General features: G+C 34.7%; 1 protein-coding gene across 5 annotated transcripts in view; it reads right to left on the minus strand.

Moving 5' to 3' along the window:
* TRPM3 (transient receptor potential cation channel subfamily M member 3) overlaps window positions 1–17,598 on the minus strand; it is a 246,351-nt gene that overhangs the window by 18,629 nt on the left and 210,124 nt on the right. For 3 of the 5 annotated variants that reach the window (XM_087957807.1, XM_087957808.1, XM_087957811.1), the window contains 5 exons: window positions 16,251–16,412; window positions 12,737–12,880; window positions 12,122–12,250; window positions 10,550–10,801; window positions 8,179–8,353 (listed from right to left, as the gene is read on the minus strand). In XM_087957807.1, the coding sequence (XP_087813933.1) occupies window positions 8,179–8,353; window positions 10,550–10,801; window positions 12,122–12,250; window positions 12,737–12,880; window positions 16,251–16,412 (862 nt within the window). The remainder of the gene's footprint in view (window positions 1–8,178; window positions 8,354–10,549; window positions 10,802–12,121; window positions 12,251–12,736; window positions 12,881–16,250; window positions 16,413–17,598) is intronic. The other 2 variants (XM_087957809.1, XM_087957810.1) reach the window with 1 other exon arrangement.

Here is a 17,598-nt window from a genome sequence, read left to right on the forward strand (position 1 = left end):
ACATTAAATAATTATAAATTAAATATACTATGAAACTATTGACATGACCTGTCTGGTGAATAACAGATAATAGAATTTGATTATTAGGAAGATCTTATTTTATATTTATAAATTACAAAACCTGTGATGTATGTTTATATTTTTCTTTTGTTAAGACTGATGGTTCAAGCAACAAAGTCATTATTATCACCTACTCAAAACATTAACATTTGAGAATAGTTAGACTTTTTCAAGAAATATCTGTATTAAAATAAAGCAATTCTGAATACACTGTGAAATTATTTATTTTTTTAATAAAATTTATTTGTTGCCACCTTGCATCCAACAATGTTGCATCCAACAATTCTGGGAGGTTTACAACATAGAAAAACATTAAAATAATATGTTGTAAAAAACATAGCAGATAAAATCATGGACACAAAATGGCAAAGAGGGGAGCCGGACACAAGGGGAGGTGGAGGTAGGATTGAATTTAATTAATCAGCCACCTCCAGTATCAAGCTCCCCCATTGGGTCCCCAAGTCCCCAAGCCATATGGCAGAGCCAAGTCTTGAAGCTTTTACTAAACATCAGGAGTGTGGCAACCAATCACACCTCAGAGGGTAAGATGTTCCAGAGATTAAATAATAATAATCTTGATTTTGAAATAAATCATGTTTTGTTATTGACCTGTGCTTCTCATTCTAATAATTGAGCCTTTACAGCAGGGGTGTCAAACTCAATTTCATTGAGGTCATCAGGGTTGTGTTTGACCTTGGGGGGGTGTGGGGGCATGGCCAGGGTGGGCATAGCCAGCTTGATGTCACCTGTATCAGGTGCACCTGTGATGGCCTGAGTGCTCTGCCAGAAAAAATGGGCTCCCAATCTCTGTTTTCAGCTCGGAAGGCCTCCTGCAACTCTCTGCCAGTGAAAACGGAGTTCACGTACAGCCCTCCCAAGCTCCATTTTCCCTGGCAGAGGGATGCAGGAGGCCATCCCAGCTGAAAACGGAGATTGCCAGTTTTCAGTGGCAGAGGCACCGCAAACCGGTCCTTCGCTGTTTCTAGGGCAGCTCCGTGGGCCATATCTAAGCACTCCACAGGCCAGATCCGGCCCATGGACCTTGAGTTTGACACCCTTGCTTTATAGTAGAGTCCTTTGTTCTTCCCCGTCTATTAACAAAAATAGACTTATATGAGAAAGTAAGGAAGCTTTGCATGTTTACTTGGATATTTATCTATTTTTTAATGTAATTATTTTGTCCTCTTCCCCAATTTCCTACTTTTTATTCCTAACACGGTTTGGTGAATCTGTAAAGTGACTAACACAGTCTTTAAAAATTGAACTGCTAAATTATAGGTAACTAAATCTAAGGTTGTTGTTTTTTTGTTCTAATCTAATACTATAAACTTCAGCCTCATTGATTCTTGGAGCAATCTAATCTCTGAGATTATGAGAAAATCTATGATGTACCTAATTCTATTTTGTGTGTCTAAAATACCCCCATAATAGCTAGTGAAGGTTGACAGGAATTTGGTCTATTTTGGAAAACTAGGAAGATCAATTAATATGAATATCTTTTAGAAAAGGCTTTCTCTTCAGCAGGAGTAATGGTTAGCTTGCAAATTCAATTCCTGTATTGGAATGCAATTTCTACCTTCCTTGACTAGAAGTGTTTGTAAAAGCAGGAATTTGTCCCTCTAAGGCAATACAGAATTTTATTCAAATTGCATATCTTCAGATCACCTTGCTGTAACCAAAGTAAATAAAGGAGAACAACTCAGGGGTAAATAATGCTACCAAATTCAGAAATAATAAGAGAATCTGAAGTATTGTAAAAAAAAGTTTGGGATGAATAAAATGTCCTGTCTTCTCTTTTGGGAATGGAAGATTTAAGGTAGGAAATGTCCCTTTCATTCCATTCCACCAAGGCAAAGAAATTATCTGAAAGTGCTTCTCTTAAGTTTGCAAGGGAGGATTCTGGATAAGAGATGTTTTTATGACCCGATTGTTATATTAATGTTACTATGACATATTATAAACAAATAATAAAGCTACTACTGTTACTATTGTTAGTGTTAATAAATGAACAAATGTCAAGGCAAAAGTCACTAAAAGAAGCCAACTCCTAAACACAGTTGAAACAGCTGCTTTCCTTGAAGCTTAAATCATTCTGGAAGCAACTTGCCCAAAGACCAGAAGGCTCATTGATGCTTCCCCAGGGCCATTTAGGGAAAATATTCTTAGAATCCTCCTCCTTTCCTGAAAAAGGACAGCAGTTTTCACATTTTCAAAGTATCCTTTGGCAGGAATTCCTTGTTCGTCTAGTTTATGTCAAGCATTTGAACATGTATTGGCTTAGAGAAGAAGAAAGGAAAGATAATCTTGATATGAGCAGTAGCTGAAGAAATAAAATAACCTTATGCACAATAATGTTCTAAATTGGAAGTAGGATCAGCCCACCCTTGGGAATTAGTAAAACTCTGTCTAGCATGGAGTGAAGCAACAGCTGCAACACTCTTCTGATTGAAGGATAACCCATCGAACGCTGATGTTCAGTGGTGAATAGTATTACTTCAGCTAGCAGGCTGCTTGGTGTCATTTATTCATCTTAGATGTTAATTTTCACTATATCAAATTCTCAGTTGGGTAATTTTTGGTCATTCTACTTCTCCAAATTTATGAGTAAATAATACATAATTTATCTTCTGTGGCTTTGGTTGAATGACTATCCCCGAGATGTATTCTGTTTTCTTAAAGTCATGAATATGATCGCTTTGCGCTTTCTGTGTAGAGAAAACCTCATAAAAACAAAATGTAAGTCGATTCCATCTGGACATTTCAAAAAGTTATCCTTTGCCCTGGATTAGGTACTCTCTATGCTCTGTTCTTTATCATTCTGCATTGTGCTTCTTTTTCCTTCCAGATTGTTTGTGTAGTTTCTTACTTCCTCATAAAGATAATCCCTCATGTCTAGGCCAGGTTATGTGGACCGGCGGCAGCAGCAGCTTTGGTGATGGGGAAGGAAAACTTTTGCATGCACATCCAAAATCTCGTGCATGTGCAAATAAAGTGTTGTGTGTTTGCCCACTGCTTCAGCAGCCCATTAACAGGCTGTGGCCCGAGGTTTGGGACCCCTGGTCTAGCCTCTTCGGGAAAGTCAAATCTTTCAATCTACATTTGTGTGTGAGTTAAGTGTAAGTGCCTCAAATGCATATTTACATAAAATATTGTTTCTCTAATTCTAAACAAAAAAAAATTAGGACACCTTAACCTTTTTTTAATGTAACCTATGTGCAGATCTGTGAAGAGAGGCTGGTGCTGGTTCAGAGTATGTGATCAGCCATTCAGCAGCATAAATGTATTGTATATAAAACTATGTCTATATTAATTGAGAAACGCTACTTCTAGAATCCTACAACTGTGTCATATGGGACTCCAATGTTTTAAATTGAATATTGGGATATTTTTTTTTACTTTGTTATTGCTCTCCTAATAATATAGCCAAGTGGTGAGTAAAGGTTTTTTATCTTATGCTGGAAGTGTTTGTAAAGTGCTGATGGCTAAAGAAACAGTCTTCTCTTCTACTCAGATGAGAAGGTCAGTAGATGGTGAAGAAGAAGAGATATAAATTCATGCATAAAGATATGAATGGAAAAAGATCCTGCGTATTCCAATTGTTCTGTTTTTTATTTTAATGCATTCAGGAGAGGAAAAACAGTTTATGAATCTGTATATTAAACATATTGCAGTATATTTCTCTAAATACTGGCTCCACACCAGTAAGGTTTTCCACCATGGTGGTGGGAATAAAATAATTTGCTGTTGTTTTCATACCAATTGTGTGTGGTACTAGCAGGTCTTGCCAAACATAAGAAATAATTCAGGCCAATTTTTTTTCTCATGTTGTGATCGAATTTAAAAAAAAATCACAGATGTGACAAATATTTAACTAATAAAGATTAACACAGCTGCTAGGATAAAGATAAACATCTGATTTTAAAAAATCCATAAAAATCCTCATAGTGATAAGGTGAACATTTATTGAAGACCCGTTGCCCTTCTAATTAATTGCTGAATTTTAGTGGAGCAGATACTAAGCAAACATGAATGGATTTTAGTTTATATGTCTCTGAATGAGAGATAGTTTGGGCTAATAACCAGAAAGCTGGAGTTTTAGTCCTGCCTTAGGCACATAGCCTGCTGGGTGACTTTGGTGGAGTCACTCTTTGTCAGTCCTATAGAAAGAAGCCCTATAGAAGAAACAAACCACTTCTGAAAATATTGTCAAGAAAACTAAAGTTGTTATAAATCAAACATGACTCAAAAGCACACTCAACCAATCATTGAAGCACACTCAACCAATCATTGAAGAGCAAGCAATCAGAATTATATTGGATAGCAGCCCATCATGATTTCAGGTGGTTTTCTCATCCTATGCATATCTTAAATGGTCTGGGCAAGATGATAGGGTATCTAAATTACCTATTATTCCCTGATGGGTAACAATTTTTCAAAATACCATTCAGGATTTTCTTCCACACTGCCACTTTGCTTTATTACTTAAAAACCTTTTAATTATAGACATGAAGGGATCACTAAGCTGTGTTCTCTTCCACATCAACAGTGAGAAGTCTAAAAAACCAGATTCCACGAGTCTCAAATAGTTATATATTCTTCTGACTTTAAGAATGACAATTTCTATAAGCGAAGCTCAAAACTTAACAGTACAATCCAGCCACACACATTGTTTTTCCTATTCCAAAAGAATTTAAACGTTTATCTACTGATACCCCATCACCAGAACCCAATTACAAAAAACATGCATTGGCCCAGAAATCATTAAATGCTTTGTTTAAAAAAAAGTGATGAGGAATATAGAATATATTCATTGAATGGAGAGGCTGCCAGTTGATGAGACATTGATTGTTAACCTGGACAGCCAGATTTCATGCTTCACATACCAGTACATAAGAATGAAACGAAAAGACAAACCTATCTTAGAGTCTTACATAATACTTGGTATATTTCTCAAATTAAGTGAAATACTTTATAAAATTAAGATCAAACAAATAGTGAGAGATATGTGGGTTTTAAAAGGAACCCAGAATTTATAACTAGTAACAAGTAATACCAATGCAAAGGAAAGGAAAACCTGAATCTATGTATGTATAGCATACACTTTTAAATAAATGGTACTGAACTCTAAGATAGATGGATTGATAATTCAGAAAGATAATAATTTGCATAGTAAGTTGTTGCTGATTTAGCTTAGGCTACTGTGGAGACTAAGAGCTGTACATTTTTTTTCAAAAAGTGAGAAAATAGTACCCTGAATAGATAAATAACAGTATGTGATTTAATATCCTCTATTTCTGTGTACAAAGATACACATTGTTCCATGACACATCAATAATAAATCGATTGAACATAAAATATACAGAAGCAGAAAGATGGACTTACAAGTCCTAGATTAGCAGTTAGCATCTATTCATTTTCTTTCCTCAGATGTCAATTTTTCGTATCTTGGGACATTTTCTGACTTTTACATAACTTGATTGAACAAAATTATCCTTTAAATGCAGTCAGACTATATTAGTTCTTTATGCATCTTGGATTTGTATCCTGTATCTATATTAAAAACAAACACTATCCTCTGGCTTAAGGATTTTGAATAGGCTGCTTGCATTCCACAAATGCTGACAAATTCTGCCTTCTCTGTTTGGATGCTGAGGTTAAAACAACTTAGGGATTCAATTAATTTTCAATTAATTATCATCAAGTCCTCCAGAGGAAGGTGATACATGGGCTTTGACAATCTGACTTTTGATAGTACAGTATGAAGCACTCCATGCTGAAACAATCATTTCTACAGCTTCATTAGGTGTTCAGTCAATGGTGTACGTTAAAACAGATGTAATATATAGTTTTCTATAATGGGTTTAAACATATGCTCCTCTGTTCAAAGAGAACTACAGCATGCTCTGTTTTTGTCATTTCCATTCTCCATTTCCAGGGTTCTAAACTAGAATCAGCACACGGCAAGAAAAAGCATGTTTTCCTCAGCCAAGTTGCTGTGGAACATGTTGCATTATGCCAGTAGATTTTTTTTTTCAGTACAACAGCAATAAATGGCCACTTGTAGAGGAACAGACATTTTTGAAAAGAAATTCCACAGTCTGGGATTCTACTTCTCTCCCACTTCTTGGCTTTCCTAAACCCCAAATACATAAAAAAGGAAATATGTAGTCAAGCAGAAAGTTAAAGTCATTGAAGGACTTTTGTTCATTTGAATTCCGCATTATAACTGAGAACAAAAAGGAAGGATAATTTGCAAAAGGAAAGAAATAATTGGTTTTTTTGTCTTTCTTTCTCTTTGGAGAATGATATGGGTTTCTTTTATCAATAGTAGAAAGGAAAGAGTACATATAAAGGTATTTCATCAAATGCTTCCTTACAGTGGGCATATAAAATGAGAAAAAGGTTAAATAAAAATGCAGCAAAAATGTTTTTAAAAAAAAAAACTAAAATCTGAATAATTGGGGAAGCCAATTAGCTTCTCTCTTTCTATATTTTATGTAACTGAATTTTGCATGAGCTATATTAGGGGTGTCAAGCTTGATTTCATTGATGGCTGCATCAGGGTTTTGTTTGACCTCGGGGGTGGGGGGACGTGACCAGGGTGGGGATAGCTAGCATGACATCATTCATGTGGGGGGCACCTGTGGTGGCCCGAGTGCTCTGCCAGTGAAAGCAGGCTCCAGAGCTCGTTTTTCGGCTGCAACAGCCTCCTGAAACCCTCTGCCAGTGAAAACGGAACTCAGGGGGGCCGCACGTGTCCCAAGCAAGATCTGTTTTCACTGGCAGAGGCACCGTGAGCTGGTCTTTTGCTGTTTCCAGTGGAGCACCACAGGCCAGATCTAAGCACCCCATGGGCTGGATCTGGCCCCCAGGCCTTGAGTTTGACACTCCTGAACTATATTATAGAAACAGACTCATTCCTGAAAGAAGATCTGACATCCCAACAGATCTATGGAAATAGCTGAAAAAGTTTCTGACTGTGCTCAGAGTGAATTTGGACCTTTAAATGCCATCCTTGTGCTCTCAAGCAGAAGAGGTGAGTTTAACATGCCTGCATGTGCACACTCTTCTTGTTCATTTCTACAGTTCCAAAATTTCATATGACCATGATCTAGTCTGGCACATTACACAAACAACCACCAGGAAATGCATTAAAAAGGAACTATAATGTTTGCAAACGGCAAGGCAAATGAATTCTTACAACATATGTGGAAAAAGATTCCAGGTTTGGAACACAAAAAATGAAGTTTCGTATTTGTGTAACACTCTCAGGCTTCTCCCAGGTAATACGAGGTGAAATTCTTGGAATAGCCTTGTAATATAAATCATCTTAATATCTCTAAATTACAATTAGAGAAGTTGTTAATGAGAGAGTGATTTCTTAAGGACACCTAGTGATTTCATGGCAAACAATGAATTTGATCCAGGGAATTCACAGGTTGCAGCCTTAACCCTTAACATGATACCCCATCAATTCTAAATAAAGTACAAAGTGGTATAAAGTCCTTATTCAATACATAAACAACATTTACAATATATTTTAAAATAACTATTATTTTACTAATATACCAAAACAGGGTGGTTGAAAGAGGTCAAAATATGGCATAAATTAGTATAATGTCACTGTAACTTCAATACTGGGTAAAAAATTAGAACTGGTGCAGTAGCTTCTAGAATTGAATGGTCTATGAACAAACACGGTTTGTACATTCCACCATTAAGCTAATGGATGGCAACTGATATAATCTGTACTACAAACTTAATCTGGTTAAGACTCCTCAAATATGGACCTCATTGAGGAGTGCTTGGGACCTCTCGGCATTACTAGTGATTCTCAGGGAAAGGCAACTATTAATTAAAATGGTAAAACACTAAAGTAGATGTGTACTTTGAATATGATTTATAGGTATTAAAAGTGAAAAAAAAGCAGCTTGGGTGGTATAGAAATGTTGATTTTACCTTCTGAGATTAACATTTTAAATATATCATACTTTCCTGCAATGTTTGAGTCCTCTATCTTGAGCCATTTATTGAGAGTGTTAATAATAATCATGAAAAACATCACTGATCAAAGTTTGATACCTGACTTTGGTGTATGAGAATCATAAACTTGCTTACGGTCTATCTGGTCTGCAAACACTTCCCCATAGATCATCCAATAGGGCATGTAAAAAATATTTTTTGCCAGTTTCCATGATGGCTCTTCGTTGGGGAAGAGAATTGCTTGCCTTGCAACACCAAAACTCATCAGAACCACCAACATAATAATGACAAAATACATCATGTCTATCATCTGAAAGAAAAGAAAAAAATTACACAGACAGAGAAAGAAAGCCACTTTATTCTGGAAAACAAATAAATCAACTTGTATATAAATCATAAATCATCAAACGATTTAAACATCTGCATATTAACACGCTATTTAAGGTGCTTGGCTTGTCATGGTAATCTTCAAGTACTTGTGCTGGATCTTTGGCTATTACAATATTATGTTCTGTTATGTTGAAGATCTTTTAATCATGCACCATAATAAATCCCAAGTTTTCGTGCAGAAATATTACATTTTAAAATGGTATAGAAATTTTCTTTCCATTTGTAACCCAAAGGCAGCAATACAGGTTGCAAAATAAATACAAATTCTGTGGGTTTTGGGGGACTATTATTGATTGTTTCTGCTTCTGCTTCTTTCTAAGTGAGTTAATAAAATCTGTTCTATCTATCAGTCATCTATCTATCTGTTCACACATGTACAGGCAAACATTATGTGACTTTCAGTTTCAATACAGAAAAAACTAGCCCAATACATAGCATAGCACAGCATAGCATAGCAACTACTTGTTCCTTTGTTCTTGGATTAAACAGACATGCAGTCAAAATTTTACTCCTATCATTACTGGAGTGCTCCTAACTTTTAACAAGGGCCAAATCAAGTAATGCCTTTTATTACTTTTTTATTGCATCACCTCACATGTTTAAGTGGAAGGTGAGCATACATTTTATTATGTTTTGTGAGGAATTAATTGCTGCACATGAATGTGCGAATCAGTCCTAAATTTTACTTTAAAGTCTCATTACTTGAACAGGTTTACTCTAGCCTGCAAACCTTATATTTCTGTCACTCCCAGTAAAATTCTATGTTTCCACATTTCTGTGAGAATGTGATGTAATATAACTTTCAAATATCGCTGAGGAACTCATCTCATTCCTTCTCAAGAATGCTTTAATGCTTTCTTTACAAAGTAAATCAAAGATGAGGTATGCATGACAATAAAAATAGATGCATATGGATTGCCCTTTTTTGATATGCATGAAAAAATAAATCGTTTTTTTCTCTGCAATGGGTGTGGAACTGTGCAAACATTTGTTGTTTGGCCTACTATGGCCTAGGCTACAATTAGCACTATCAAATGAGTCAGTTAACTAAGCTGCTTTGGTAGACGTTGGAATAAATCAACATGCCAATGGTGTTCAAATGGTGCTCCAGATGTTTTGAAATTGCACTCAAATTGCCTTTTACTATTAGTCCTATCTTTTTTTTGGGGGGTCACAGTTGTTCCTCTTCCATTTTCAGGTCTTTGCATTTCGTGATTCTCTCCCCTCCCCCCAGTTTTTTCTCTTCTATTCTGCTGTTTCTTAGTATTTGCTTTTTGTTGTTGTTGTTATTGTTGTTGTTGTTGTTATATCCCTGACTTTGGTTTCATTGCTAATCTACCTCTTTAAATAACCCAGTTTTATATTAAATTAAATAGCTTAGTTTTTATATTTATTGCTTTTCCTCACATCTCAACTCCTTACTCTTATCGACTCTACTGAAATGTATTATTCCTGCATAATTCAATACTAGACATGCAATGAAGGCTCTGTGATAAAGGCATTCCAAAATAATGAATAAGGGTGGTAAGAGATTTGCTGCCACTTAAAATACTCCATCTCTTAAATAGCAAGGGAAGGCTTGAATGATCTTAATTAATTTTTACCCCACGTCCGTCTGTGAGGTCCATATCATTTTAGTGTATCACATAGCTTAGCAACCTTTCCCAAACTTCCCCTGTACCCTCACTGTAGACTGTGGTTATTCCTAACTATCCTAGCTTATATGCAAAACAGATTAGGGCTATTTCTATCCCATTTCCAGATATTCATAGTTTGAGTGACATTTGAATGTATCTATATGTGTTTTCTATAAAAATAGTGAGTATAATGCTGCTAACAATTTTAGGCTTGTAGTCCCAATTAGAAATTCCATAGAATTCTGTTTGAATCAATGATCCAAATAACTTTGATAAGGACAAGAAAAAATGCACAAGCCTTGCCAACAAAATATATCTTTTCTCAAACTGAATACTACACTATAACAAAAGGAAGCTGCATCACACAGAAAAGTACTTAAAAGATTCACTCTAAAGATTGTATGAAACTAGTACCACCTTTTACTGTTTTCGCTTATAACATGCAGAACAAAAAGGAAGGATGGGTAACTTTTTCTTACCATTTTCCCAATCATCATTACATATGGCCCCAAATATTTGTTCACCCCGAAGATGTCTAACAATCGGATATACCAGTAAATAATGTTGACACAATATATGACACGTCCATCACTCCTGAATGGCAGGTCCTGAAGGCGAAGCACCATGCCCACCGAGAATAAGAGGATGGCGATAAGATCGGTAACATTCCAGTATTCTTGAAGCCACACCTTCACCTTCTGCAGTAGTTTCCCAGGTTCCGACATTAATATCTAGAGATGGAAAAAGAATAGCCTTTGTATCAAAAATAATATGATGAATGATTTGACAACTATGTCCTGGATTATAATTTCACGACCTATTCACAGGATTACCGCAAGTCTTATAGAATATGGACATAAGAGCCAGCTAAGTAAGGCCATGTGAAATAGCCTCCTTGGTTTTGTAACAGAATTCTTATAATACAGAGAGTTATAGGACTCTTGACTCTTTCCTCTCACCTCTTGTCATTCAACTTTACATGATCTGTACTTGAGGTCTATTCCTACCATTAGTACAGACTTAGACATATACATATACTCTGTGTGTGTGTGTGTGTGTGTGTGTATCCTGAATGGATACCATGTACAGTATCATTACTGTACGGACAAAATATTTCAGGATCTTCTTTCAATTTGCCTCCTTGTAATCCAGACAATTTTCAGCTAGAATCAAGGCTTCTGAATGCTTTGTGAAAACAAACATAGCGTACAATGGCCATTGCATGAAGACACGAATGCTTTCTCTATTCATGTCCCTGCAAGCTATCTCTATCAGATAGTATGCCTGAAGTAATAAGTGACTTATTTCTTCTTTTTAGTACAAGGCAAGTGCCATAATTAAAAAGTGTGACTGAAAGATACAAACATTGGTAAGTTTCTCAAGTCAGGCATGCATTAACATTGCTTTTGTTATGGCTTTTCTCAATCTGGTGTCTCGTGAAGTGTTGGATGTAATAAATGCCACTCTGAGGCATTTTCCAGAGTAAATATGCATTTCAAATTTTCCCTATTGGGAAACATACAAATTATATGCAGGGGAAAGGACTACTGTTTTACAGATAAGCACAGATAAGCATGAAAGTTCACTGTTAAATTTTACTTATTGATATACCATAAAATCTTATGACTTATGGTTGTTTTATAAAAGTAATAACTAAATGAGGCATCTGTAGTCAGTTAAATAAAATCAATTTGTATATACAATTCTGTCACAATAACTATAGGTGCCCCTAGATACCAGAAAATTCTTACAGTTTGCTTAAAAGGAAAGAGAAAGTACTGTGGACACTGGGTTGGACTTTTAAGTGTCAGTTCCAGGAGTCTTTTATTCCATTGGATGTTCTTGCAAACAGAAACATTGTTACATTTTTTCCTGTTTTCCCTTCCTGGTGTGATTTCCATTATTTTTAAGTATCTCAGATCTTCACAGAAAACCAGCCAGAGCCAGAAAAAAAACCTGCATTCTGTTGATGATAGTATCCTATCTTGTTTACAGTAAGATTGATATTTAGGAAAAAGCACAAGGAACAACTGTCTTTAGAATAGTATTACCTCTCTCATCTTTTCTATTCCCATTGTAAATATGTATGAGATAACTATCCACTCTTGCATGGAAGGCCAACGTTCCATTTTCACCAAAACGATATAATTAAACAGCATCAGGTACCCAATGTAAAACATCTGTAAAGAGAAAAAACCAGTTTACCTGCATATATGATTTAAATGTTTAGCTGATGTTATTGAAATCTCATTATTTCTAGTAATTAAGAAATGTTCTCCTTCAAGAAGGCCAATTTTTAGTTAAAGAATTCAATATAAATACAAGAGTATACACTGCATACTATGAAATCCTATACTTACATTTTATGGATTTATTTAAAAAGTGCGTACAATTCCTTGACTGCAAGTGAAGCAAATGTATAATTGCCTAGTCTCTTTAAATGATTATAAGAAGCAAATCAGTTGACGAAGAAACATCGTTACTGCAAAAGTTTAACTTTAGCAATTTAAACTCAATTCAGTGGATTTTTATAAACTTAGTAAAAGAGCATATACCAGTTGCATCACTCTAAATCTATGAAGAGTAGTTATATAATGCAAACATACTGAAGAATGAAGCCTTTACAAATTAGTGTCATTGGAGATAAAATGATAATTGCTCCTTACAGTATAGAACCAAAATTTAACAATTGGTGCATTGTAGAACTCATAGATTTTACGTCCAAAGGGGATCAATCTATGTCTGTTCTGAACTTCGTCCTCCTCCTTCTTTCTTGCTGATGACTCTCCATTGCTACGTCCCAACATTGCCTATAAAATAATAAAACATTGGATAAATGGATGAGAGGAAGCTGAATAGAAATGAATGTAATTTGATATTCAGTATTATAATAAGAAAGCTGAGTGAAAAATCAGTACTGTATTGAAATACTGACTGCATTTTCAAACGGTAAACCAGTACCACATCATCAAACAAAATCTAACTGCAATTCACAAATTTCTTGGAATACACAAAAAGATTGCTTCTATTTGTGTGATTTGTCATTCTCCTGATTAGTGTGTTTGAATCAGATAAAATGAAAACATACAACAGAAAGTGGAAGGACCATAGGACTGACAACTGTAATGTTGGAATAGCAACATAATAGGATCTGAATGTTGTTAGCTACAAGAACAGTATGTACCAATCGAACCAATCCTATCTCCCCTTTTCATATGTCCACCAAAAATGTGAAGTAAGACAACCATATCAGATCTTCCAAAATTTGCAGGACCTTTTAGTGACAGCAAAGAACTAAGAGTTTTCAAAATCTCTTTATTACCACCTACTGTCTATCTGTATTTTTGCAATCCAGATACAATAGCCATGCACGGGAGAATACCGTGAAACAGATTTAGGGCATGTTAAAAGGGATGGAAGACAGACTAGAAGGAAGAAAATTTATGTAGAAGCTTAGTCTAACCCAATTCCCTATCATTTAGTGGTGATCCTTATGTTTATACATCGGGTATGGTAGTTCTAATTAGATGACATTGAATATGGTCCTATTTTTTTTTTTTTTTATAAAATGGAGTGCAATTCATTAGTGTTTCACAGGAAATTCCAAAGTATTTTCTTTAACAAACGAAGAGAGTAATGTATGAGGAAACAAAAGAAATGGTCTTTCAGAACCAAGAGAACACCCAACAGTATTATTGGTATCCTTCATTGATTTAGAGCAGGGCTGTCAAACTCCTATGCGCCAGATGCATCACATGCTGGCCATGGCTATGCCCAGTTTAGCGAAGCAGAACAAAGTCCTAATATGTCCTGTGACGCCATTGTGACTTTGACTCACTCTGTGACTCCTGTGACGCACTCTGTGACTATTTCACCCCTGATTTAGAGCTTTAGGATATAAAATGAAATTTTAAAAATTATTTGTTTAATCTATATATTCATTATAATAAATACTTATGATTAATAATAAATCATTATTAATGGTAGATTTACCAAGCTGGACTGAGGCAGTTTAGGAAGATAATGTTTGATCTGTTGGAAGGAGAAAATGCTTATGGCTTGCAATTAAATATATTTGCTAAAAGGAAAGTTTATAGTTTTCTAATCTTACTTTTTCTAATCTTTTTTATTTATTGGAAAACATTTTGCCGATTCACTTTTTTTTCAGCTATTTTTTTCCTATAAAGATGCAAGAGGATTTTTAAAGGCCATGACAGTTTGTAGAGAGACACACTTACTAACATGGAAAAGGGGCAAAATTAAGATTTGATCCAACTGTTTTCAGGAATGTTGGCAGAATATATCGTTAAAGATGTTGTAAATTACTTTTAGTATCTGATTATGGCATTTGTATTTTAAATTGTATTATTGCTTTAGTTTGTTTTTCATGAATGTATAATGCATAAGTTTATCAATATATTACTTAGGTTAAATAATTAAAATATTAACAATGAATAGCTGAATATTTTTGTTACAAAAATATTGTTATTGTTATGTGAGGTCACCTTATCTGAAATTTAAAGGAATATTCTTGTGATTTCTTTCGGACATATTTAAAATTTCAAGATTTTTTTTTTGATTATTTCACATACAAAAAATAAAGAAAATCTTCAATGAAAAATTGTCTGCAATGAAATAATCCTTTTGTCAGTTACATGAAAGAACTGGTGGAAATCAATCAATAGTTTATACCTGATCCAATTGTCCAAACAAAATGCAAATATCATTAAATAATACCCTGTTTCTCCAACAATACGGCCTCCCCCAATAGGAAGTCCCAGCATGTTTTATAGGCATGAAATGAAATTAAGCCCCTCCCCCAAATTAAGGCCTATATTAAAACATGCGAAATGGGGGAATGGTGAGGGGCTTGCCGTTACTTTTGTTGCACACCGGATATGGTGCTGCCTACGCTGACCCCGATACGAAGTGCCCCACCAACGCCGAGGTCAACATCCAAGCCGTCACCACACGCCCACCCAAAGATGCAAGGGGGGGAAAAATTAAGTCATCCCCGAAAAGACAGCCTAGCCATTTTTTCGGGTCTCAAAAAAAAAAAAAAAGACTGGGACTTATTATATGAGAAACACGGTATATATTATGCTAAGATAAGAAACATGAAAAAAGTATTATAATGTATAATTATATTTCATTTATCTTTATTAGTATTTATAAAAATGGCCATTGTAGGTTTTTGTCAGCATAAAGTTCGGATTTTTGATTGATATTTTTTTAAATAAAAAAGCAAAGTAGAAAAATTAAAAATGAAGTTATAAAAACAAAAATGTAGACAACACAAATAATATTAATATATCATTCAGACATTTTGATGTCAATACATATTATGGCTACTAGGTATTTCTAGAATTCCCCTTTACCCTTCAGTTTCAATGAGGAGAACATTATGGTTTTTCTTTTTAAAAAGGAAGGATCTATCTGCTCTGGTTACAGCATGCTTTTCTTCAAATGTGTGGTACAGTGATACTAATCAGGGTTAGTTGGATATAATATAATATAATGTTTGATATTCTCCATGTCTTACTGCATATTGCTTCCTCATTCCTATTTTTCAAACTATTGTATCCTGCTTCCTTTCTAACATACTTGTTTAATATTCATGACTGCTCACCCGGGCAGTCTTTCAATCTCTCCTTTTTTCCTGCCAACAGCATTCAACCCAACAATGTGAACTTTTTGTTCATTTAAATTTAAAACAATTACGTATTTGAAGACTCTGAAAAAGAAAACCACAGCATCAGACTACTTCAAACCAACCACTCTGCTGTTGATTGAAAAAAAGTCTGATTACACTCATGATCCTTCCATATATATTATACTACAGGTTCACTCATTTAATATTAGACATGGGGAAAATACAGGTGAAGGATTAAAGTCACAATAAGAGGAGGGAGAGGAAAACCATGCTACATCTGTTTTGGTAGTGGCATGCCGGAATTTTGTTCAAACAAAACATGGTACTGGAGAAAATCTTTGGGCTGGAGTATAACAGAGACCAATTGCTGTTCACTATGATATAGACCCAGTAAACAATCTGTGCTTTTTGGATGTGAGTCAGCACGTCATCTATTGATCAGAAGCCAGCAAGAATTAATTACTATTAAAGCAGAATAAGTTCATATCATAGGAAAGCAACCTGTCAATGTTATGCTGGCTTATGACCTTTTCCTCTTTTTCCAGGGTCCGGGGTCTTGCCTGAATAGGGGTCCTGTAGGTTGATCTTGTGCCTACGATCGTCTCCTTCCCTGAATTGTGGTTCTTGTAGTAGGCAGAGCCTTCTGCCTGCCCGCATATAAGATCCTGGGGATAGTTCTTGCTGGTGGCCTGAAGAAAATAGCCTCATTTTTAACAAGCAATCCAGTTTTAATGGCTTCTCTAAACTGAATAGGACACTGAAAGAAAGTCAGTAGATGTAAAAATACAAATAAATGCTTATAAAAATCTTATGCCAGCAGTGAATTTATGAATATTTGGATTATATTAGGGACTTTGATTCTCTGTTTTACGTACAATAAATTGATTTGAATTAGCCTTTCAAATTACTAGTCAGTGTTTGTCATAATAAACATGCTATCTAATGCATGTTTATAATGATTTAAAGAAAAGCAAATAAAATAACAAAAATAATAATAAAATGAATGAAAACTTAGGCCAAAGATTGACCCTAGTGGTATCAGAAAAGGCCAACCTACATTTTTTTACATTAATCTTTAGAGAAATAGATTTTTAAAAGCAACCACTTTCTGTAGTTTCAAATGTCAAATGATTTCCAAACATCCTATTTTTTAATTTTTTAATCAAAACCCAAAATTGCTTAAAGCTTTTCTATAAAAAATAGCCTTTCACCTTTTTGTGAAGCCATTGTCTTTGCTTTGCACATTTTCAAGCTTTCACATATATTTTATTAATAAAATGTATAACTGAAGTCATCCTAAAATGATGGCAGAGGGATGGGTAGAATTAAATATTGAACATATTGTTTTAGGCACATTTCTGGAGTATATTTTCCTAATCATAAATGGAAAAGATACAGAATATAATGAACATAAATAATAAGGAACTGTATGCTAAGCATTATAGCTTTCAGTGGAAATATTTTTGTTTAGTTTTAGTTTTATTTTGTTTAAATGATTGCAGAGGGATTGCTGTTGACACTGATGTTGTATTCCAGCAGGTTTAATGGGCATTGTATAGAATGAGTTTTATTCATTAAAATGTTATTGGAATTTGAACTTAGTATCAACTAACAACCATCTTTCTTTGTTTGTTAATTCTCTTAACTTTTTTAAAAATAAAAATTGGATAATTGGGAACCTCCTATAGCTTTATTCAAGGTAACTTAAGATATGTTCTTCAAAAAAGTATTATAAATAACGATATGATAGAAACTCAATGTATAAAATACAAAATCACTAGTGCAATTTGGGAAGCATGGTAATTCATCTCAACATGTTTTTTCCTAATAAATATACTGTACTACGTTACATTCTAATTAGGAATTATCCCTGGT

Source organism: Notechis scutatus, chromosome 2 (assembly GCF_049901735.1).
Source record: "Notechis scutatus isolate UNSWTSFEM ecotype Mainland chromosome 2, rNotScu1.2, whole genome shotgun sequence".
Taxonomy (NCBI): domain Eukaryota; kingdom Metazoa; phylum Chordata; class Lepidosauria; order Squamata; family Elapidae; genus Notechis; species Notechis scutatus.